This window comes from Cnephaeus nilssonii, assembly GCF_951640355.1.
Source record: "Cnephaeus nilssonii genome assembly, chromosome: 5".
Classification (NCBI taxonomy): Eukaryota; Metazoa; Chordata; class Mammalia; order Chiroptera; family Vespertilionidae; genus Cnephaeus; species Cnephaeus nilssonii.
Genome location: NC_137076.1, coordinates 77,361,708 through 77,385,693, shown reverse-complemented (window position 1 = coordinate 77,385,693; position 23,986 = coordinate 77,361,708). Strand labels below are relative to the sequence as shown.

Genomic DNA, 23,986 nt, shown 5'->3' with positions numbered 1-23,986 from the left:
GGACCCTATGGCACACACAAGTTATTCTCGTTGTACAGGTGAGAGCACGGAGAACCATTGCACTACAGTTCAGAGAAGTTAAAGTGACATACTCAGCTTTGTACAAATGGAAATAAAACCGACAGCCCTTGGCCTGTGTCAGCCATATCAGCACCCAAACCCACCACCTCCATCTCCCATTACACTCCACCTAAAACCACATTTCAGCTCTGCTACCACTCCTCCCCCCAAGTGGTGTAGATGCTGGATAACGAATTCAATTCTTTCACTTAAATAAGAATAGTTCAGGTCATCTAATTTGTCTTAATCTCAGTGATAAGACAATTATTTCTAGTAAGATTTCATAATTTTTCCTAAGATTCCAATCATGAAATTCTTCTTTATCACAACAATTTTTATTTGCTCTGTCCCTGGGGAACCCACAGGCCCATGGCAGAGTAACCGAGCATCTTTGCCTTGTCGCCCCACAGGTTGGGGAGCAGCACTTTCAAAAATATGCAGCGCCGGCACACAACACTGCGGGAGAAAGGCCGCCGCCAGGCCATCCGGGGTCCTGCCTACATGTTTAATGAGAAGGGCACCAGCCTGACACCTGAGGAGGAGCGCTTCCTGGACTCGGCCGAGTATGGCAACATCCCGGTGGTCAGGAAAATGCTGGAAGAGTCCAAGACCCTCAACTTCAACTGTGTGGACTACATGGGGCAGAACGCACTGCAGCTGGCTGTGGGCAATGAACACCTGGAGGTCACAGAGCTGCTGCTCAAGAAGGAGAACCTGGCACGGGTGGGGGATGCTTTGCTGTTGGCTATCAGCAAGGGCTATGTGCGCATCGTGGAGGCCATCCTCAACCACCCAGCCTTTGCTCAGGGCCAGCGCCTGACGCTCAGCCCACTAGAGCAGGAACTCCGAGATGATGACTTCTATGCCTATGATGAGGATGGCACACGCTTCTCCCACGATATCACACCCATCATCCTGGCAGCCCATTGCCAGGAGTACGAGATCGTGCACATCCTCCTGCTCAAGGGCGCCCGCATTGAGCGGCCACATGACTACTTTTGCAAGTGCAATGAGTGCACCGAGAAGCAGCGGAAGGACTCCTTCAGCCACTCACGCTCCCGCATGAATGCCTACAAGGGACTGGCAAGTGCTGCCTACTTGTCCCTGTCCAGTGAAGACCCTGTCCTCACCGCACTGGAGCTAAGCAATGAATTAGCCAGACTAGCCAACATTGAGACTGAATTCAAGGTAATTCACCACTTACCACCCTGCAGGCAGCTTGTATAGTGGGCTCTTCCAGATGTGCCCAGTAGCCGAACAGGTTGTCTTCCAGTCTAACACAGGTGAAGGCCTTGAGGTCCTGTCTTTTGGGCTCACAGGGAGGAGGGCACTTCCTCAATCTGTCAGATATAGGCCTGGAGGGGAAAAAGCAGCCCATTACACGGAATATTTGAAACCATGTAAGTGTGGTGGAGAGACGACTTACACACCAATTCATGCTGTAGAAGACAAATGGCAAGCAGGCAGAATTACACTGTGGTTCTGGTGCAAATACCTCAGTTCTGCCCCCAGAGAGCTCAGGAGTGGCCAGAAGTCCAGCAATGGTTTCCTAACACAGGTCTTGGACTTGCTGTCTCACCTGCATGGTTCTGATTGTCTTGTCCACACCTCTATCCCAGCCTGGACTGTGCTAATCCTAGATTCAGTTTCATATCTAATGCTAGAAAGACTTGGCAGCAGCTTTACTCAATTTAGCAAGCTATTGCTTTGTCCTGTCAAAGGGCTGAGGAGAAGACACATGAAAATGAAAACTGTCTGTAGAGTTGGGCTTATTACCCCAGTAGATGGGCATGGGGCAAAACCCTGTAATTCAGCCACCCTGATAAAACTTGTATCTACCAGGTTAGCCTAGGGGAAGGCGACCCATCTCCAAAGTCCACTATTCAATAGTGGGCCTATGTTTTTCCTGTCAACTGACATTCCCCCTAAAAGATAAGACTGGGACCTAATTCTTTTGACAGTATTTAGTAATAATTAAAAGCAAACTATTTGGTGAGCACTTACTGTGTGCCAAAGACTAAGTGCCTTAATATGATGTTGTTTAATCCCTTCAACAATCATTTATATGGATACCATTATTATCCTCATTTTAATCCTTACTCGAAGATATGTCTTTTTATTGTTATTGATTTGAGAGAGGAAGGGGGGAGAGAGAGAGACTTGGAATCAAACCCGCAACCTAGGTATGTGTGCCCTGACCGAAAATTGAACCCACAACCTTTTTAGTGTATGAGATGATGCTCCAACCAACTGAGACATCCAGCCAGGACCAATTATCCTCAATTTATATGAGGGCTATCCTGGGTGTTATCCTGCAGGAAATGGAGAGCCACTGGAAGTTTGTGATTAGGGTATGTACTAAAATGATGAAAGCTAGAGTTTGGGAATTTACTTGGCTGGCAGGTAAGGTGAATTAGAAGATTTAGAGTGTGAGGCACTGCGACTAAAGAGGGGGACAATTTAGCTTTGCATTCATGAGGCCTGGAAGCCTCTCTGTAGGAGTGGGATCACCCACAATCAGGGACAAAAGAACCAGGAAGTGCAGGGCACCAAAAATTGTGAATAGAAGAATATTATAATTAACTAGTTTTATTCCATCTGTCCTCCCATCTTTGACCCATCTACTAAATTGAAGACACTTCCCTACTCCTGCCTTGTACATAGCCTTATCTAGAAAAATTGGTGGATGTAGATGTAGAGATTACCCAAAGAAGTTCACAAGAAATGTAACTACTGCCTCTCCTTTCCTTGTTTCTATACAATAAACTCCACCTACCAGCAATAAAGCTAATGATGTCCCAAGGAAACCTGGTGGAATTTTGCTGTACCCTGGGCTTCAGACTAAATCTGCATATACATCATGTAGAAAAAAAAATGGCTAAGCCAATTAATTTAGATATTTCTGGCAAAGAAAACAACAATTCAAGGAAAAAATGTTTTCTTAATTCGATTATCTGAATAATGGCACAACTCTCTACTTATCTGAAATCTGGGAGCATGCCAGCCATTCTAAATAAAATTATGCTAGACTAACATTTGCAGTTACATCTGGGCTATTTTTTCCTTTTAATAAAATGCAAAGTCTGACATATTTTAGTGTATATATAATATCTAGAACTGGAAGTTTACTAAAAGCATTTATTATGGTATTTTTATTTAAAAAGTAAATTATAAAAATTATAGACAATTAAGAACCTACTAACATGATGACAAATGCAATGATTTAAGCACATAAGAGTTCACATAAATACACATTCACTAGCTATTAACATCCCCCTTTGTTTGAAATGTCTTTCAGGTTGTTGACAAAGGGTGTATCACAAATTAACATAAGTGTTCCGTCAGAAATGTATCACTTATTAAACTATCCTTGCATGTGCATTCCTGACATTATAAATCTTCTTGGAGAAGAGAACAGCTTAGCAAGAGGGAAGTCAAATTGTAATAAAAGAGTAAAAAGTAAATGCATGTGTTGTACAGTGCACTCTTTTGGAGGCTGTTCTGCCTTAAGGGAACTACACATTACTGACTGTAGCCATGTGTTTCAGAGATGACACAGGGTACAGCACAGCTATCAGATTCTCGATGGAGATGTCATGTCATCCTTCAGAGCCTTTAAAACACACATTCTGGGAGTGACTCTCCTGACTAACACTGTGCATGAAAACCTGATTCAGTTGCTGAGGCTATTGTTTTTGGAGTCATTTTAATTTACCACCAGAATAGTCCAGTTATTAGCAAGAAATACAGCTAATGTCAAGGTCTCCAATAAATTGTAGCTGGTGTCAGATGCCTGCTAGAAAACAATTATTTTTAGTGTGGAAATGATACAGCTGTTCAAGGATTTTCTTATGTCCCTCTAATCTCCTTGGGTCTAGAAAAATATTAAAACTCAACATGGTCACTGAGGCCTTCCTAATATCTTGAATGGTGCCCAGTAATCTAGTAAGCATTCCATAAATATTTAATGAAGAAAATGCTAAAAGGATAATCATTTCAACTAATGAAGCAAGTGATTACTATTTCTATGGTTTAAACCAGTGATGGGCAACCTTTTGAGCTTGGTGTGTCAAACTTCGCCAAAAAACTGAGCATAACTCAGGTAGTGTGTCACTTTGAGGAAAAAACATTATTTCGCAAATGTTTCATCCTCAGGAGCAGCAAATGTTTCATCCTCTGCATGCGGCCGCCTCAGCGGCCGCATGTCATCAGAAATGGCTACGCGTGTCAGTGCTGACACGCGTGTCATAGGTTCGCCATCACTGGTTTAAACTCTTCCTGCATATATGGATTTAATAGAGGTATTTGATAAACATGGTGAAATGGGGAAGCTCTAAAGGTTATAAGGTAGCTGAAGGGATAAAAGCAAACCACATTAAATAACTAAAGGTCAATTATTAACTGCACTGTATGGTGCCAATGATCACTAAACTCTGGAAGGGTGCTGTGTGTCTTCTTGGTCTTGCTCACAGTATCTACCATGTGGAGTCTGAGAGCACTAGCCACAATGACATTTTGGTTGATTGGTTTATCTATGTAGTAGGAGACAAAGAAGGGGAAATCCAGCATGGAATGGACTATTCAGAGGTGTTTCACTGCTGCAACAGGTTCTGCTCTCTCTGTGTAGAGGCACCTGCAGTAGCATGGTAAAAAATAGGACTTGGTCTACCTCAGTTGAGTTACAGCTTCTGCCACCAAGAACATAATAAGGTCTCTCTCTACATTTCTCTTGAATGAGTCCACTTGGTTTTCTTTATTGGTCATCTTTCTGATAAAATTGCTCAGGGTTCACTTTATTTTGTTGGTGTCTTCCCAAATTACTTGGCATTCTGTCTATGCATGTTGTTTATTAGTGGAGCTATTATTTTGAAAAGATTACAGGCATTAAATCTTTCTTCCAATTCAGAGTTATGACAACAGCAATACAGGGGGGAGAGGGGAAGGGGAGGAAAGGACAAGAGAATATTGTAGAATGAGATTTAAGGCTTTGGAAGGAAGAAGCAGGATGGGGACTGGAGGGATCCCTATGCTCTCTCATCTTTTGCTTAAATTGAAAAGTATCCCTTGTTCCCAAGTCAGGGAACTGTGGAAGCCCAACAAACACTTCACTGTAGTTATTTAAGATTTGATCATTCTGAATAATAACAAAACTACAACTGAGAAAGCATTTCCTGCTGACAAAACATCAGCAAGGAAGCTGCTGACTGTGCTGCAGTCACATGCAATTTATCTTTACAGAGCACAGAGGGGAAGAATAGGGGGCAGAAAGATAGACCTGTAGCCTATCTTGCTCAAAGTGTTGATGAATTTTCTATTTGTCAATGGCTGCTAACCACATGCATTATGAAAAATAGAAAATGAATTAGGTAGTAATGTTTGTGTTGCCATTTTAATGCCAATAAAAAAAGTCAGTGTGCCTAAAATACCACAAATTAAAAATGCAAATAATGACAAATCAGACCAATTTACCAACTGCTATGATTATGATCTCTAATGAGATCTCATTGTGGAAGGTAAAGATGTTGAGATGACAGTTTGTAACCTACTTGCAAATTTTATCAAAATGGAAAAGAGAAGAAGAGGGAGAAAAGAGAAGTGACTGTACTGTGGTAGAGACAGCTCAGAGCACATCTGAACTCTGCCCTTGTGGAGGGATCCAGGAGCCAGGAAGCCTGAGAAAAGGCCCACCCTGGGCCTGAGGCAGAGCCAAAGGCTGAACGAGCCCATTGCCTCCAGGGGAATCTGTGTTTGTACCTATTTCTCACATGCTTTGAATATTTTTAGAATTTTTAAATTTTATAGACCAACACTCTAGGAAAATATATTTACTTGAAGTTTGAAATCCTAGGAAAATATATTTACTTGAAGTTTGAAATCTTGACTGGTAGTATAAACAAATGCCTGCTTAACATACACGAAATGACTTGAAAATGGTTTCCTTTTCCATTGGGAAAATATTTTTTAAACTGTGGAGGCTGCAGGTCTTAAAAGCAGTTGTTATTTAAGAGACTGGCAGAAAACTCCTCAAAGCACTCACTAATATGCCATCCCCAATACCCTCAGTGATCTGACTGGGTCATTCAAGCTCTCTGCTTGAATACCTGGTAATGCAGAGCAGAAGCAGAAAGAGAAAGATGACATATGTTAGGTGATGAGCTACGATGGGATGGCCCCCCACTAAGCATGTATAAGTAAGGTGAGATTAAGAGCACGCATGCCAGTTAAGAGTCCACACTGTGGCCAGGATCATCAGCTTTTTTATCTGAGAGTAAGATCTGGGGACTGGCTTATCTCAGGAGAAGAAACAGAGGTGACCTCTGTCATGTTAGCTTTGTCTTTTTCTACTTTTCTACCTAAATGTCTAGAGGAGCACTTACGCCAGAACCTTCATTAATAAATCATAACAGAAAAAGAGTTAATCTGTCCTTTAATGACAATTTTTCACTGGGTCATAACTAATGCCTAAAGTCAAATGATTTTCCTCTTCTGGGGTTCATGCCAAGAGTATAAGCCAGTGTCCACTGGGTGACAGGTATTTAAGTGGTAAAGGAGGCCACTTTGCTCAGTGAGGACAAGGGCAGTTGACAGGCTCTGGTGAGCACCCAGGGCAGCTATGCTTCATTTCCTCAAGGCTTTGGAATAGAGCACAAAAAACTTGGCTCTAGAATCTGACTGACCAGGTTTCCAGTCCCAGAGTCATCCCCTGGCAACCATGCAATCTCAGGGAATCCGGTGGAAGTTAGTTTTCTTATCTGAAAAGCGGTAAGCGGGTCGGTATTAGAATTGTAAGAGGCCAGAATGGATGCTTATTTTCCTCACCCAAACTCTTGCTCTTACCCTAATCTCTGTGACATCATGGTTCACCCAGTTGTTAAGAGCTTTCCATGTCTCATCCCACTTAACCTCAAGAAAGTCCTGGCACATATTAGGTATTCAATACCTAATATTAGCTCAGTCAGTAAATGAGTTGGTGAGTGACTTAACGAATAATGACCTCACAGGGTACTGATGAGCATTAAATGAGATGGAACAATATAAAACTTTGCAGAGAACCTGACACTCCCCCACAACATACACACAAAACTCAGTGAGGATCCTTTTTTGTTCCCCAAAGCCCACTGGATTTTCAGTGCCACAACTTTTCCTCCCAACACAACTTAAGTGTCAGCATTTCTTCTATTCAAAAGCTCTTCCTGATTTTGGTAAACTTCCCTCCTTGCCCACCAAGACATCTTTTCAGAGCAAGAGATAATATGGGCTGTACATGTAAGCTCTGTGGCTAAAAACAGGGCGAGAGAATATTTTCAATTGGAAAATGCAGACCAGTGAAACCGAGCAAGCCTGGAGTGCTGCTAAGTATTGTGAAAAGAAGCAGCATGGGCAGGAAGATTGAGGAGCAGAGGAGAGAAAAGAAAATGGGCAGGCACAGCTCCTGTGAAACACAGAGCGATTACTTTTTAAACAATATCTCCATGAAAAAGATTCATCACTACACACAAAAAAATTTTGAGAAAAAATAATTTCCTATACAAGTATAACTATCATGATGAAATATCAGAGATATGGAGAAAATATAAAGAGTTCTTAGAGAATATTAGTCAATGAGAAGTAGCACAAATTAAATCAAATGGAAATGAGGAAAATACAGGACTTATCTCTGAAAAAAGTTACAATGCTAAATAAATTACTTACAGTATAGTGGCATTAATCAAGGGTGCTGCACACACCATCAACATGAAGGCATGTGTTTTACTAGCAAATTCACCTTCGGATTAATATGGAAAATATACCAGGAGGGTGGAATGGGAGATGGGCTGTAGACTTGCAGAATATCAGAACTGGATGAGTCCTCATTACAGAGCTACCTGATAATTCAGCATCATTAGCCCTCTAGTATGAACCAGGCTCTGGGTTGAATGTTGGGATGAAATGATAAACAAAATAAAGTTCTTGCCCTCAGCACCTTCTAGTCTAGTGGAAAAGATCAGCATTTTTCATACAACCACACAAACAAACACAGCTTTACAAATGGTGCTAAGAAGTAAAAGGGCAATTTTAAAAGAGCTGACTTAATGGACAGCTGACTGTGTTTGTGTACACACATGCACACATATACATGTGCATGTGTTTAAAGAGGAGATAGTGTTTAAAGAAAACCTGAGGGTATGAAAGAGATAAACAGACAGCATGGAATGGGGAAATGGTTCTAGGTGTAGAAATAACACATGAAATATCTCAGTGCAGAGAGGGGAAAGAGAGGCCTATTAGAGAATTGTGAGTAGCTCCCCATTGCAAGGAGTAAAAAGGAGAGGTGGCAGGTAATAGAGGTGTTGAAGAAGAACACTTCAGACATGACTTTGCCATTGGCAGCTATAGTAAAAAGATGGATTTCATTTTAGGGTGAATGGAGAGCCATTTGAAGGTTTCATCAGGTAAGGGAGTGATTCATATCTGCAGTTTGGAAAAATCCACTTTATCTACTATAGAAATTGATTGGAGGGGACATACTGAAAGGAGTTGGATGACCACTATAGGAAGGGGAGGTCCACCCAGGAAGGGGATGAGTGGCACCTGAGTGCAGAAGGACCAGCACATCCCAACCAGTGGGTGATTCATCACAATCAGAGTAACAGCACAGTCAGACAAGTTCCTGTAGAGGTGGAGAAACCCATTCCCCAGGTCTGGGCAAACTGTTCGTTGCAAAGCACCACCAGCACAGAGGTCCTGTAAAGCGGGTTTAGTAGTAACAGTCCCAGAATAAGAAGGATTCCATTGGATTTTGACATTTCTACTATATTTTCCAGATTCTAAGGACATCTTTCTCTCTCTGTTGGCTGCATGAATCCAGTAAAATTTTCATTAAAGTAGAGGAAAGTGGCTAAATTTTACCTCCGATTTTGATTCACCTGGAGCAGGTTTTAGCATAAAGGTATGGGCTAGACCTCTCCTTCTTCCTCCAAAGCTTTGGAATAGAAACTTACTCTCATAGTGCTAGAGGCCAGAAGTCCACTACCAAGGTATCAGGGCCAAGCTCTCTCTGAAGGCTCTAGGAAAGGATCCTTCCTTGTCTCTTCCTAGCTGCCATGGTGATCCTTAACTTGAAGACACATCACTCCAATCTCTTTCTCTGTTGTCACACAGTGATCTCACTGTTTGTATCTGTGGCCTTTATCCTCTTCTTATACAGACATTCTTATAAACAGCAGTCATTTTGGATTAAGAGCCAACTACTCCAGAAGGACTTCATTCTACCTAATTACACCTGAAATACACTATTTCCAAGTAAGGTCCCATACTGAAGTTCCAGGAAGGATGTGAGTTTTCAGGGGATACTATACAACCCAATACCATGGGAAAGTACCAAGTTGAGATGAATTGGGGAAGAATGAGACCACTAATTTAGCTGAACCTCACAGCAGGGCAGGATAGAAAGCTAGAGGTCAGTTATTCTGGGAAGCTAGAGACAGTCCTAAATGTAGGAGTCAGTCTGGAGGAAAGGAAGAGGTTGCTGATGCTTTTCTATTGACCAAGGCACAAGTGGAGACAGAGAAATTGGAATTCTGTGCATTTGTGCATATGGTGCTTGGGAAAGCTGGTGGGTACGAGGTGGGAGGTAACTGACAGAAGAAATGGGGGAAATTTAGAATTGGGGAACTGCCCCTCCCAAGTACCCATTCTCCCACACCTCAAAAATCGCACGCACACACACATATGCATAAGTAAATATGTATATGTAGTGTGTTTATATGTATGTATGTCTACATGTATTATTCAAGAAATATTTCTTTTCAACCTACTATGTGAAAAGCTCTAGAGGTTGGAACACCCAGAGACCATCAAAGTCCTGTAACCTCTGCCTCACAGAACTTACACGCTAATAGAGACCAAGGAAAACATACATTGCTGATGTGTGTGTGTGTGTGTGTGTGTATGTTGATAAATTACATAAAAGGGATCATAAAATAAAATTGTGATCTTTCTTACTCATTCACTCATTACCAAGTTTTTTAGTCTCTCCAAATTGCTGTATATAAACCTAGTTCATTGCTTCTGTCTGAGGCCTAAATTCCATTATCTGTATCTGCAACCTCTCACTTTCTCATTCCCATAGTAATAGATACCTAGACTGCCTCTAATTTCTTGTTACCACAAATAATGCCGCAAAGAACATCCTGTCCCTGCTTCCAATCCTCATTTAGCATCCGTGTGCTATAGGTCTGCTCATGGCTCATTCCACTCAGCACCACTGATGCCCCAGACACCTGCCCTTGGGGCTTTGGTATGCCATGTGCTGCCAGCTCTAGGTATTACCCTGCTTTCTAATGTTTGCCAGTGTGAGGAATGTAAAGTGAGTTTAATTTGCATTTCTCTAATTGCTAATGAAGCTGGGTGCTTCATATATTGTTCAGCCACATGGGTTTCTCTTTTTTGTGACTTGCCTCTTCCTATTATCCTTCACCCACTTTTCAACAGACCTTCTATTTGGGGGTATTTTTACATTTTCTTTCATGAGTTCCTCATATATTCTAATTACTAGTTTCTTCTTTACTTCGGGTATTGCAAATATCTTCTCCCAGTCTATCACTGCTCTGTTAGATATGTACATGGAACCTTTTGTTGAACAAAAAAAACCCTTATTTTTGAAAGATTTTGTGTATTTAGTTTTATTAAGAAATCCTTCCCCACCCAATGTCACAAAGATACTATCCTATATTACACCTAATTTTTCTTCTATTGCCTTCTGAGATATACCATTTACTTTTATTTTATTTTACCAAATTTATTGGGGTGACATTGATTAATAAGATTATGTAAGTTTCAAGTGCATTCTACAATGCATCATCTGTATACTCTATTGCGTGCTCTCTACCCAAAGTCAAGTCTCCTTCTGTCATCGTATATTTGACCCCCTTTTCCTCAACCTTGCCTCTCCCCCACTTCCCCTGTATTTGTATCTATAAGGATGTTTTTTGTTGTTGTTATGTTTGCTGCTTTCTGTTTTATATCCCACAAAAGTGTGAAATCATATGGTTCTTGTCCTTTTCCATCTTTTTAAGTCCATAGTACAATTGGAGTTTACTTTTTTAAATTTTATTTTATTGTTTAAAGTATTACACATAGTAGTACATATATCTCCTTTTTTTCCCCCATTGACCTTCCCCCAGCTTCCCCTACTCCCTGTCGCGTGCCCTCATCCCACCCCACCCCCAGAGTCTTCTGTCAATTGGTTGTGCTTATATGCATGCATACAAGTCCTTTGGTTGATCTCTTCCCCCCCCCCCCAACACTTTTGTATATAGGGTGAGTTTGTGTCAGATTTTTGCTTTGCTCCATGAGTTAGTTTCCTAGCACCATTATTAGATAATCTAATTTTTCCCCACTAGCCTATGATGCCACCTCTATCACACACCAATTCCCAAATACACAGGTTTCTGCTTCTGGAATTTCTATTCCAGCCCAGTATCCCAGTGACTATTTCTCTACCCGTTCCTCCAAGTTTTATTCCTAAGACTCTGTTTTATGACCTATTTATTACCAGGTATGGAGGTCCAGTGATATTTTTCTGTGCATAGATTTGTTCTATGCAATGGTAACAAGACTATATAAATAATCTGGAATCCTGGTTTTCTCATTAAATATTGTAACTTTGGCACTTCCTTCATGTGAGGACAACACTTTATAACTAACAGTTTCTGGAAATTTTCAGTGTCCTGTGTTGCTAAGGACATTTTAGGTTGCAAGCTTGGGGAAAGAGGGTGCTGTGATTAACAGGAGAAAAGACAGAGCTTATTCATATGCATATAAAAGTACCTAAAAGAAGTAGCTACCTGAACAATAAAAGCAAGGGTTTACATACCAATTTAGTGGGGAAAGAGAGGGGAGAAAACAGTTTCTAAGGGGGAAAAAAGGACTGTTAGGAGACACACAGATTTTTGGGGAAACAAATGGAAAGCATGAGAGTTTGTGATGTTCTCACCTGGGTGCGAGGGGTCAGTCTCTTTTCTTGCTATAACACCCATCTCCACCCTCTCACCCCCAGCAGATTTAAGGTGGCTATATTTTTGGGAGGCTCTGCTAAAAAGTTTTAAAAGAAGTAAACAAGTTTAGCTGCTGTTTATTCAGAAATTTTTAGTTTAAAATATTCTTTATGCCATTCTGATGAATCGAGAGTCCCTACGTGTATAAATAAATAAATAAAACTAAATCTCTGACAATTCATCACTGAGTTCCAAACAACCCCTGTGGCCCAGTATAGGGTGAGAGCGGGCCCCAGGGGCTGAGGAAGGGCCATGTGAAAAAGGACATCTGAGTCCTTGGCCAGGGAGATACAGACAGGCCCATGTAGGGAAGGAAAAATGATTTCTCTCCACCCTTCTGAGTTCATAGCTTTGTACCATTTTAGTGTTTGGTTTTTAGGTTGTATAATGGTTAAAAGTCATGGTTCTTTTCTTCTTCTATTAGGCTGTAGGGGAAGGGGAAAATTGTTTTCCCTCTACCCTCCTAGTTTCTCCAGCTAGAGCACTATAAACTAGACAGGCAAAAGACAGATTAACAAGGAAAAAGAAAAACAGAAGTTTATTAACATGTGCATAGCACAACAGATGGGAGAACTCAGAAATGAGTAACTCAAAGTGATAGTGAGGACTTTCTATAGCATCTTAAAATTCAGTTTTAGAGAAGTGACAATGCAAAGGATAAGGACTTGGAGCTTCTAGAGTATAAAATTGTGGGACGGTAAGTTTGTAGGGAAACTAATGGTAGATGAGGACTAGTTTTAGCCAGGTTTGTTATATTGATGCTTCCAGTGCTGTCTCTGGGCTGATAAGGGTCTAAAGTTGTTTTGTCCTTGGTAGAGAGGGAAGGGAGGACAACCTTACAAATAAATATATGTCCAGCTTTTAGACAAACGGGGAGGGCAGAGAGCTTTTCTTTTTTTTTTTTTTTAATATATTTTATTGATTTTTTACAGAGAGGAAGGGAGAGGGAGAGAGAGTTAGAAACATTGATGAGAGAGAAACATCAATCAGCTGCCTCCTGCACACCCCCTACTGGGGATATGCCCGCAACCAAGGTACATGCCCTTGACTGGAATAGAACCTGGGACCCTTGAGTCCGCAGGCTCATGCTCTATCCACTGAGCCAAACCGGTTAGGGCCAGAGAGCTTTTCTTGTACCTACTTCTTCTTAATTGCCTTCAGCTCAATATAATCCTTACACCAAAGTAGCATATTTGGGGGTGGCATATTCTGCTACCCTTCAAGCACATGAATTATAAGTCGGCAAATGCCATTGCATCTCCTAGATCCAAGATAGAGTTCCATTTAACACTAATCAAGAAAACTGACAGAACTGTACCTGATTGCAAAGTGAAAAAAATATCCATCATTCAGAAACTTCACTTGTTATGAATGAACTAGAGGCCTAGTGCATGAAATTCATACACTGGGGGATGGAGAGGGGTCCCCTCAGCCCGGCCTGCACCCTCTCACAGTCTGGGAGCCCTTGGGGGATGTCCGACTGATGGCTTGGGTCCACTCCCTGCCAACTGTCCAACCGCCAGCTGTGAGCCCGGCTTCTAGCTGAGCGGTGCTCCCCCTGTGGGATCACACTGACCACCAGGGGGCAGCTCCTGCATTGAGTGTCTGCCTCTTGGTGGTCAGTGTGCGTCATAGCAACCGGTCATTCTGTCATTCAGTTGATTTGCATATTAGCCTTTTATTATATAGGATTAAGTGTCTCCCTCCTTCTTCTCCATTTCTAAAATATGTAATCAGTGCCTATCATGACATACAGTCACAGTATAAGGATAAGAAACTTGCAATAAACACTGAATATCCTGGTACAGGCTTCCTTTTAAAACATGTATTGCCTGAACAATAGGAGGCCATGAACTAATCCGTCAGCTCTCCACAAAACAGACCAGGTGGTATAGTACAATCTGGACTCTTATAGACCCCAGGAGGTCCGCAGGAGTTGGAGAGTGTGGGCTCTGATCACAGTATGGGAAGTATGATGTAAGACCCAGGAAAAATAAGAAAACTAAAGTTCTATATCTAGTCCTAAAATTACAGTGACATAAGAATGATTGAAGCTAAAGTTTTCTAAATACTATCACTTCTCAAACAGAAAACGACTTTCCAAATGCTTGGTAGCATGATTATCTTTCATATTATTATGACCTCTCTATTGCTCATACCTACAGTATGAAATTAATAATAATGACTTGTTATTCTGGGCTCCAGAACAGGTTTGCTAATTACTGATGGTTAAATGCTTTGAAAATTAAGAAGGGCCATACTGAAATGACTTATCTCATTCTCATTCTCTCTCTCTCTCTTTCTCTCTCTCTCTCTGTCTCTCACACACACACACACACACACACACACACACACTCACATCCTAGAAACAAAACACACTTTACATTTACTAATAATACAGTTTGGATGCAGTGGGGCAGAGCTCATGCTTTTATTCTTATGAACCTAATGCAGTTGCTGACCTATTGGATGATGAAGACCAGGGTATTGCCTATTTAGTTTATAGTTCTTTCCAGCTTCTCTTACATACTTTGAAATCAGTGGCCCAAGAATCTTTCTGATGACCATCTTCTCTGGTAAGTATTGATTTTGCTTAAGGTTTGTACTCCAAAGTATTCACCCAATACCTTCCCACAGCATACCAGAACCTTGATGTTTTATGTGCTTAAAATTGGTATTTTAACATAAATATGGAGATGAGCTCCAGGAAATGTGCAGGAAAAGGAAAAAAAAATGTTTTACTTCAGCTAAAAAAAAGGTAAGAGCAAGAATCCCACCCCACCCCCAATGGCATCTCATCTCAGATTACCAATTTAGAAATCAGACATCAAAGAGAGTTGGATATTTTCTTCACCTAAAGCAGGGTGGCAGACCTTTTTTTTTTTGCCAAGGGCCTTTGGAATATTTATAACATCGTTCAGGAGCCATACAAAAAAATATCAGCTTAAAAATTAGCCTGCTATATTTAGTCAAACATTTAATTAACTCACCTCTAATGCCTTGGCAGGACCAGACCAAATGATTTCAAGGGCCTTATGTGGCTCGGGGACCTGACGTTCCCCACCACTGACCTAAAGGAAATATTTGATGAGTGTTCTCATGGTAATCATGAGAGATAGTTTGAGGAAACCAAATAGCTTGGAGCCTTACATCTCACTCTCCCGAGGATATGGCATATGTCACCGGTGACATGGCATCCTAAAGACCTTTACAGGCAATGCTAGGATGGGGCCTTGATAGGTGGGGCTCCCAAAGCAGAAGGAAAGGCACTGAGTGAGGAGACCAGGCTCCACCATGAACTGTCAGGTGACCTTGGCCAAGTCACTCACTGCTCTGCAGCTCCTCTCTTCCTCATTCATTAAGCCGGGTGCTTAGACTAGTAATGTTTAAATGAGTTCCTACGTATTAGCCCTTTTTGCTCTTCATTTCTATTGAGCACTTTGATAAACAACATCTAAGCTGAGATTTACAAAATGATTATTATTCCCGTTTTACAGATGAAGAAGAGACTAGAGTGGTTAAATGATTAATCAGCAAAGAGTAGTCTTCCTTCTGTGTGCAGGACTTACCAGTGTAGATGGCCACTTGGCAGATGAATATTTAAATCAGCTCCTTAGGATACAGGTTGGGGTTAGAGGTAAAAACCTGGGTATCATCAGCAGATAGGTAACAGTGGAAGCTTTGGAGATATATAGATGAAATCATGTCAAAGCCTCAGTATTTTTTTCATATTTACAAAATAGGCACATAGAGTCCTACTTCCAAGTGTTATTCAGTCATGCACTGATAAATTACTTTAGGCAAGAAGCTAGAATCTGATTTTCCTGATTACATTTGAACTTATTTAAATGTAATCACTTATCTTTTACTCATGTCTTCTGAAACTTTTAGAAACTTACTGTAGTTGTCTATGCACAATATAATGAGCCTCCATCAGTCAGCTTTGGCTTCGAGACAACTTAGAGTCCAGTATATCCTCCTTGCTATTCCTACATCAATTCCCCAATAGCCACATTCCAGCACTTACTTGCTCCTCAGCCTCCTACAAATAAAATTCTTAAATCAGAGTATATGTACTAAGTGATTTTATGCAAATTTATTAAGACCTATAATGTGGCATGTCCTGGGCTGCAATATACAAATAATTAGTTAAGTATGAAAATGTCAAAAATACAGACAGCACTTTGACAGGGCTATTGGACCCTAAGAACAAAATGCTGTGGGGTTCCAGAGCATGAACAGTGCATTTCCCCAGGGACATAAGTCATTCTGGAGTTACCTTCAAGCTGATCTGAGGAAGGGGTAGGGTTTCTTAGAGGAGGCAAAGAGGAGCATCAGTCCAGGCTTGGGAACATAATGGACAGAGGCACCAAAGTGGAAATAATGGAGCATTCTGATAAATCATCAGTATATTCCCCCTTATCCGCAAATTCACTTTCAGCAGTCACCCACAGTCAACCATGGTCTGAAAACAATAAATGGAAAATTCCAGACATAAACAATTCATAAATTTTAGATTGATCACCATTCTGAGTAGCATGATGAAATTGCGAACTATCAGTTCTGTCTTACCCAGAAGGTGAATCCCTTTTCCCAGTATATCCACACTGTATACACTACCTGCCCATTAGTCCGTTAGCAGCCATCTCAGTTATGGGACCAACTGTTGCTATATCACAGAGATTGTGCTCCTATAAACTTTATTTTACTTAATAATGGCCCCAAAGCACAAAACTAGTGATGCTGGCATTCATATATGCCAAAGAGAAGCTGTAAAGTTCTTCCTTTGAGTGAAAAAGTGAGTACAATACAATAAAATACTTTGAGAGGGAGAGACCAAATTTACATAACTTTATCACAGCATATTGTCTTAATTGTTCTATTTTATTAGTTATTTTTGTTAATCTCTTATTGTGTCTGATTTATAAATTAAACTTTATCATAGGTATGTATGTGTAGTTAAAAAAAAACAAAAACCACGCAGTATATATAGGGTTCAGTACCATCCAGGGCTTCAGGCATCCACTGGGGATCTTAGAAATGATCCCCCATGGAAAGGGGCACTACTGTACTGATTTGCCTAACTCTGGATTTTGTTTTATAATAATCAGGGCTCTACATTTTTCTAATTGCTACTTTGCCATCTAGTCTCTTACTAGCATTTTTAGTGATCATGAGAAAATTTTTAAAAATTACTTCTATACATATGTTGTTCTATAAGTACTCTTCAAACTTGCCTCATGAACATTTACTATTCTAAATCCATAATGAGGTGAGTCATGACATATCCTCTGGAAAGGTATGATATCTGGTGATGCCAAGTCTAAATTAGAGTTTCTCTGAAATGTTTTCATAATATACAGTTAATGCAAATAAGATACATAGGTCACAATAGCTCTGAACCTTTTTCAATCTTATTTCCATTTGATATATTTTTAAAAACCAACAAAGTTATCAAACATCAAGCAGAGAAGACTTCAGCCCTGGCCAAAACAGCATGATGGGTGATAACCTTCTCCAACATTGAGATTTAAGGGTTCAGCAAACTTGGTCCAAAGGAAAACAAGCAGGTTTAAACATCATAACACTCAAAAATGTTTTGTGATTATATTGGCAATGTAGAAAATGAATTTGTGTATAAGAAAAATTATCTGTAAGCCATCAGATGTTAACATGTCAGGGAATTTCCTTCCAGTGTTTGATGTCCCAAGCATGCCACATACTGAGCTCTGACTTTCTCTCTGTACCTTAAATTGTGTTGGTATTAAAACTTACTTCCCTAATCCATTTCTATCCCTGCATCTCTACCACCACTGTACTTGACCAGATTATTACAACAGCTCCTGCTCTGACTCCACATCCAGGCCACAATATTCCCCTGTCCACCAATGTGCCAATCACACCATGACATTCTCCCACTTTAAAAACCTTCTTAGCTCCCTCTTTCACCACCTTCAACTCTCTATCCAAAATCATGTCCTCAGGGAGTTCCTGCCTAACCTTCTATTTAAAAAATAGCAATCTGCATAAGCTTCTGACTGTTTTGGTTATGGCTATATCTCAAAGATTGAGAACAGTGCCTGGCAAGAGCGGGCACTCAATGACTATTTATTGAATGAATGACTAGCACTGCCACATACTATTCACACAGTTGGGTTATGTCAGTGGTCGGCAAACTCATTAGTCAACAGAGCCAAATATCAACAGTACGACTGAAATTTCTTTGAGAGCCAAATTTTTTAAACTTAAACTTCTTCTAATGCCACTTCTTCAAAATAGACTGTGGAAGAGCCACACTCAAGGGACCAAAGAGCCGCATGTGGCTCGCGAGCCACGTTTTGCTGACCATGGGGTTATGTGATGTCTCCCCCATAGTGGGCAGTGACCACATCTCACTCCTTGCATCTCCAGTGCTGGGCACAGCTTCTAGAACACACAAGGTTCAATAAGCTCATTTTGAACTGAGTGGAACATCCTTTTAAGGGGAATTATTGGAAAGCGCTCAAGCTTTCAAGCTAATAGGCTCATACTATTTGTGCTGCTTACCAACTGGTATTTATTTGAAAGAAATGTTTTCCCAGAAATTGCTATGAGATTGGATGTAAAGAAATTCAGTCTAATTTGCACAAAAAGGAGAGTTCCTCATTACACTTTGCAGTAGGACCTCCTGTCTACCATTCCCTCTGGTCTGCCAGCTCCAGGAGAGCAGCAATCATGCCTGCCTCCCTCTTCATTGTTTCTTCAGGGCCCTAGCACAGAGCTCAGCACATGACAGATCTTTACTTATCTTTGTTGCTTAATGAAGTAATGATCAATGAACACATGAGTTGTTCCACAAGCCAATCCATGGACCAAAGTGGCTTAGGTGTGCTTGTGGATCAAAGTTTTGAAAGGATCCAAGAATAGGGTGTTGTTAATTCAGCATTCAGCACTCCTCTGCAGCTATATTGTATGCTTCAGCTCCACCAGAACAAACAGACCCCAAAATGCTTGCTAAAAGCAGTGCACCATGAACAGCAGTCACCATGCTGTCCCCTTTGGAATTCAGCTGGTACACACAATGCCACCTCATCCCGCCACGCTTAATTTATCTGTATCTGCAGAATAAGCTGCAAGGTCCCCAGCCTCTGCAGGGAAGTTACTGCAAACCCTTGGCTTCCCTCCCATTCCCCTGACTTCTTACATGAGGATAGTGATCCTGGATGAGGCAGGGGAATGTTATAGAATAGAGAATGATGACCCCCTGATGGGAGTCATAAGAACAAAAAGGGTGTGGGGGAATAGACAGACTGGCCCTTTGATAAGAGGCTTAGAGCCTTGGGAGAAATAGAATGACTTCCACTCTGACACTCTGATTGCCAGCACACCTGTTGGTAACTTGTTGCGTGCAGGTCAAACTCAGTGCGGGTCTGAGTTCAGCCAGCCTCACCTCCCTGGCTTTCTCCTGAGTGTAGATGTGGGGTATTGCCTTTCAGTTTCAGCACCTCTGCCTCTTACCAACAGGCCTCATCTCTCTCTTCCTCTTCACCAAGGACTCTGAAGCTGCCCCTTCAGGGTGGTGCTTAGGGTTTTTGAGCACTTACCAGGGAAATTGATATTTTTATCAGATGAGTACTTCCCAGAGTTAGGATTATAAAATTTGGAACCCTCACCAGTTTGGCTCAGTGGATAGAGCATTGGCCTGCGGACCAAAGGGTCCGGGGTTTGATTTCAGTCAAGGGCATATACCTCGGTTGCAGGCTCCTCCCCAGCCCAGGCCCTGGTCGGGGCTTGTGCAGGAAGCAACCAATCTATGTGTTTCTCTCACATCAATATTTCTGTCTTTCCCTCTCTCTTCCACTCACTCTAAAAATATCCTCGGGTGAGGATTACAAATAAATAAATAAATTAATTAATTAATTAATTAATTTAACTTAATTTAAAGTTAGCCATACCCAAGTTCAAATCGCAGCTGCCATTGGGCCTCAGTCCCTGTTTATACAAGAGGAATGATGATAGTATCTACTTCCTAGTTTTGTCATGAGAACTCAATGAGCTAAATGTATAAAGCATTTAGCCCTGGGCCTGGCAAATAGTAAGTATTCAATAAATGATAACCAATAGTAGTAGTAACTATGAAAGTCTATGTTTTAATATTGTCTCCCATTCTAATGGGTACAGAAACCAATAAAAAATGCTTAGGCTAACCCCATGTGGGGGCAGGGCAGGAAGGCAGGGCAAAGGTGGGCCTGCTTCTATGTAATTGAACCATGGAGCTTCCTGAGGGTCCTTCTTTCTCTTTCAATTCATACAGCCTGATTGATTTTTCTGAGTTGCAGCTTGAAGCAATCATCATGGAGCTGTAGGACCTTCTATCTTTTCCTCTGGTCTATCAGTTCCATGAGGGCAGCAACGATTCCTGTTTCATTTTTCATTGACTCACACTGACCTATGGATGACAGAGTAGTCGTATATGAGAGAGAGGGAGAAAGAGAGACAGAGGCAGAGACAGAGATAGGTAAACAGAAGGGGAGAACAATAAGAAAGAGGGAAGAAAGCCCTGGAGCCTTCCAGAGAGGTGTAGGGATGAGGCAAGGCTCACATAGGCAGACCTGCCTTCCAATCTTGGTTCCCTGTGGTTCCAGCAGAAAAAGCAAAAAGCTGAGGAGAGGCTCTCCTGGGAGCTCAGCAAGAGAGAACCAAGCAGCATCTTTAATCTGGATAAGGATGTACAGAGAATATGTATTAATTTCTCTCTGGATGCATAACCATATTCATGTAATAGTGAGAATTTATGTAAAACATTGGATAATGTTCATGACCTATGCACATAACTACACTACGGTTAAAGTAGTTAGTAACTATATGGGTCCACATGTTGGTGACTGTTCTCTCCTCTCTGGGCCTTTGCCCTCACCAATACTTCTTTTTAGAATGTTCATCCCCTGTTACCTCTCCTCCCACACCTGCCTCGCCCCTGCTAGCTTTACTCATCCTCAGGTCTCAATTTATACTCCACCGCCTCTTGAAAGTCCCCCATATCTGTATCTGGGTGGCCTGGCATGTCCCAAGGCACTTATGTCACTTACAGGCCTTACCTGGTTACTTCTTATTCTCTCTAGAAAGACCCTGAGTTCCTCAAGGATTAAAAACTATGCTTTATTTAAGTCTGTATCCCCAGTGCCTGGTACACAGTGGGTACTCAAATATTCTTGCTGAGCTAGGGAATAAAATACTTGAGTTGCTCTTCTGTTTCCTGAAAGACAGCCTCTATCCTCCTTAGACAAGCCTCTGAATCCATCAGAGAGGACTTGTTATAAAATCAACAAGCAGAACAATCCACTACTTCTGGGATTTCACAATGTCATGGTGATGGATTAAGGAGCCCGTTATAATGTCAGTAACTGCCAATAAAGTAAACCAAAAAGCACGGTGGAAATCAAAGTATCAAGACAGTACAGTACTGTCAGCACTCCCTGGCTAAGAAAGGCAGTGCAGTCACCTGCAGATTCAGGCTCTGTACTCAGGGGCCTGCACCTGCACCGTGAATTCCCAAGGACTCTGCTCCCAGCCCAAGCTCCAAGTTTCTGCCCTGCTGTGCTGCCTGCACCTTCCACCTGAGGGATGATGCAGGGTGAAGCTGTAGAACTGAACCCAATGAGCACTGAATTGGCTTTGTTAGAAAGACACTTGAAGACCCACACCCCAAAACAGAGAAATTTTCCATGTTTATACCCTCTACTAATATACATATAAGCAACCAGTATAACATTGGCTAATACTTGTTATATATTGTGTTAAGTGAGTGAGATGGGTTATCTCATTTAGTTACTCCTTGCAACAACCCTATTAAGTAAGTAGCATCATCATCCCCATTATACAGATTAGAACACACAGAGAGATTAAATTGTACACTCAAAACCACACAGCCAGTATGAAGCAGAGCTGGGATTTGAACTCAAATACTCTGATTCTAGAGCCCAAGCACTAACCACCCAGTATCCTTCTCATGTAAAGACTGATCAGGCCTGTGCTGAAAACTTGTAAAATCACCATTGGCTCACATAATATCATCTTTCCCAAATTCTGAAACACTTAGGACAGAGACCCCCATAGGGAGGTGCAGGAAGTTTGGGATGAAAAAAGAAAGGCCTCCTGCAGAGAGCAAATAATAAACTCAATGTGGCAGTGGGCAGCCTGTGGCAGCATTAAAGAGTTGGGCCTTTGAGATGTCATGGAGCAAAGAGCCAGCCCTATCCCACCCCACCTTTGGGGTAGAACCCTGGATTCTGAGGACAGAGGGGCTGTCTAAATCCCCTGGGAAAGGCCAGGTGAGAAATGCTGGCTATCTGACTCATGCACTAAACTAAAAAATGCTGAGGGATATTTGCCTTTTATGATAATTCAGGGTATGGGCTTATTGATACGGGATTATTAAAGGTTAATGAAACAAGTATATGCATGAAAGACAAAACATGGATTGAAGCTTTTCAATTTACATCTGCCATAATGAACACTAGGCTCAGGTTTTTACCCAGCATTTGACATCCACTAATTATTTCAGTGATTCCAGTTACAATTAATAAAAACTCAGCCATGTGTGTAAAATCTTAATATTCCCTTTTGTCATCCATCAACTAAGTAGAGGGACATGCAGAAGGGAGTACTGGAGGGCAGGATGTGGCTCTAAATTCTTTTCTTAAAAGATATTGAGCATGACCTACATGCCTAGCACCATGCTATGCACTTCACTTCACCTGCTTTGCCTCACTGACTCCTTACATACAATTTAAGTGCCCTAATCCCTTTTTATGTCATCATCATTTGTCTCCCAAGTCACCCTTCAGAACCTAAAATCCATTCTCTATAAGACTCCTCCTCTCCCCCTCCATCCTCATACCTCCTTTCTTCATCTCCAGATGCCTCCCACTTCACCATCTGAAAATCATAGTTCCTCCTCAGTTAAAGCTCCATCATTGCCCCTCCTCTTAAAAATGCATCACCTTATTGCTCTTCCTAAAGAATAGTTCCCTGAAGAACAAACTTCCCAGCAGCCCTTTCAAGAGAGCCTAGTTTTGCTCCCATAGTCCCCATATCACTCAGATGGGAATGAGGTGTATCTCTCTTGCTGTTCCTAAGTACTTCCAAACCTTTCTCTTTTTCACCTCCCTAAAAGCACTTCAGCTTTAAATCATATTTCATCAGAGTATATTACCCATTAACCCTCATCATTGCAGTCTGCAACAATGGGTCACTCTGTCATTTCTCCATGGTTTTGGTCCCTGATATTTAAATTCTTGGCACTCTAATATATACATAGATAGATCATCCTTTTAACACTTTGCCTCAACTTAATGAACTCATCTCCTTCAGTGGTCTACTTTAGTCACCACAAGTCTATATGAGTCTACAACTATCATGATCAATGCAAACTCTAGGCATCACACCTCATACTACTACTCCCTGACTACTTGCTCAAACTTTCCATCTCCCTCTCATACCCTAACTTTGTCAATCTTGCTTCCCCCCCCGCCCAGGATCTACCTTCCAAATCACTAACCTGACCTCTTTTTAGAGAAGTTTTCGGTTCACACCAGTATTCAGCAGAAGGTACAGAGTTACCATATACCCCCAACTCACACATGTGCACAGCCTCCCCATAATCAACATCCCCCCCGCCCCAGAGAGTAGCTGATGAACCTACACTGACACATCATTATCACCCAAAGTCCCTATTTATATCGGGGTTCACTCTTGTTGTTCATGGGTTTGGACAAACATTATCGACCATTATAGTATCATACACAATAGTTTTGCTGCCCTAAAAATCCTCTGTATCCACTTATTCATTACTCCTTTCCCACTAACCCCTGGCAACCTCTGATCTTTTTACTGCCTCCATAGTTTTG

At 41.4% G+C, this 23,986-nt stretch overlaps 1 protein-coding gene across 1 annotated transcript in view; it reads left to right on the top strand.

The window, feature by feature from the left end:
* Positions 1 to 495: 495 nt before the first annotated feature.
* Positions 496 to 23,986, top strand: part of TRPC7 (transient receptor potential cation channel subfamily C member 7) — a gene marked incomplete at both ends in the record, with an annotated part of 121,249 nt that continues 97,758 nt past the window's right edge. The window contains one exon of the mRNA XM_079772659.1: positions 496 to 1,248. Coding sequence (XP_079628785.1) covers positions 496 to 1,248 — 753 coding nt within the window. The remainder of the gene's footprint in view (positions 1,249 to 23,986) is intronic.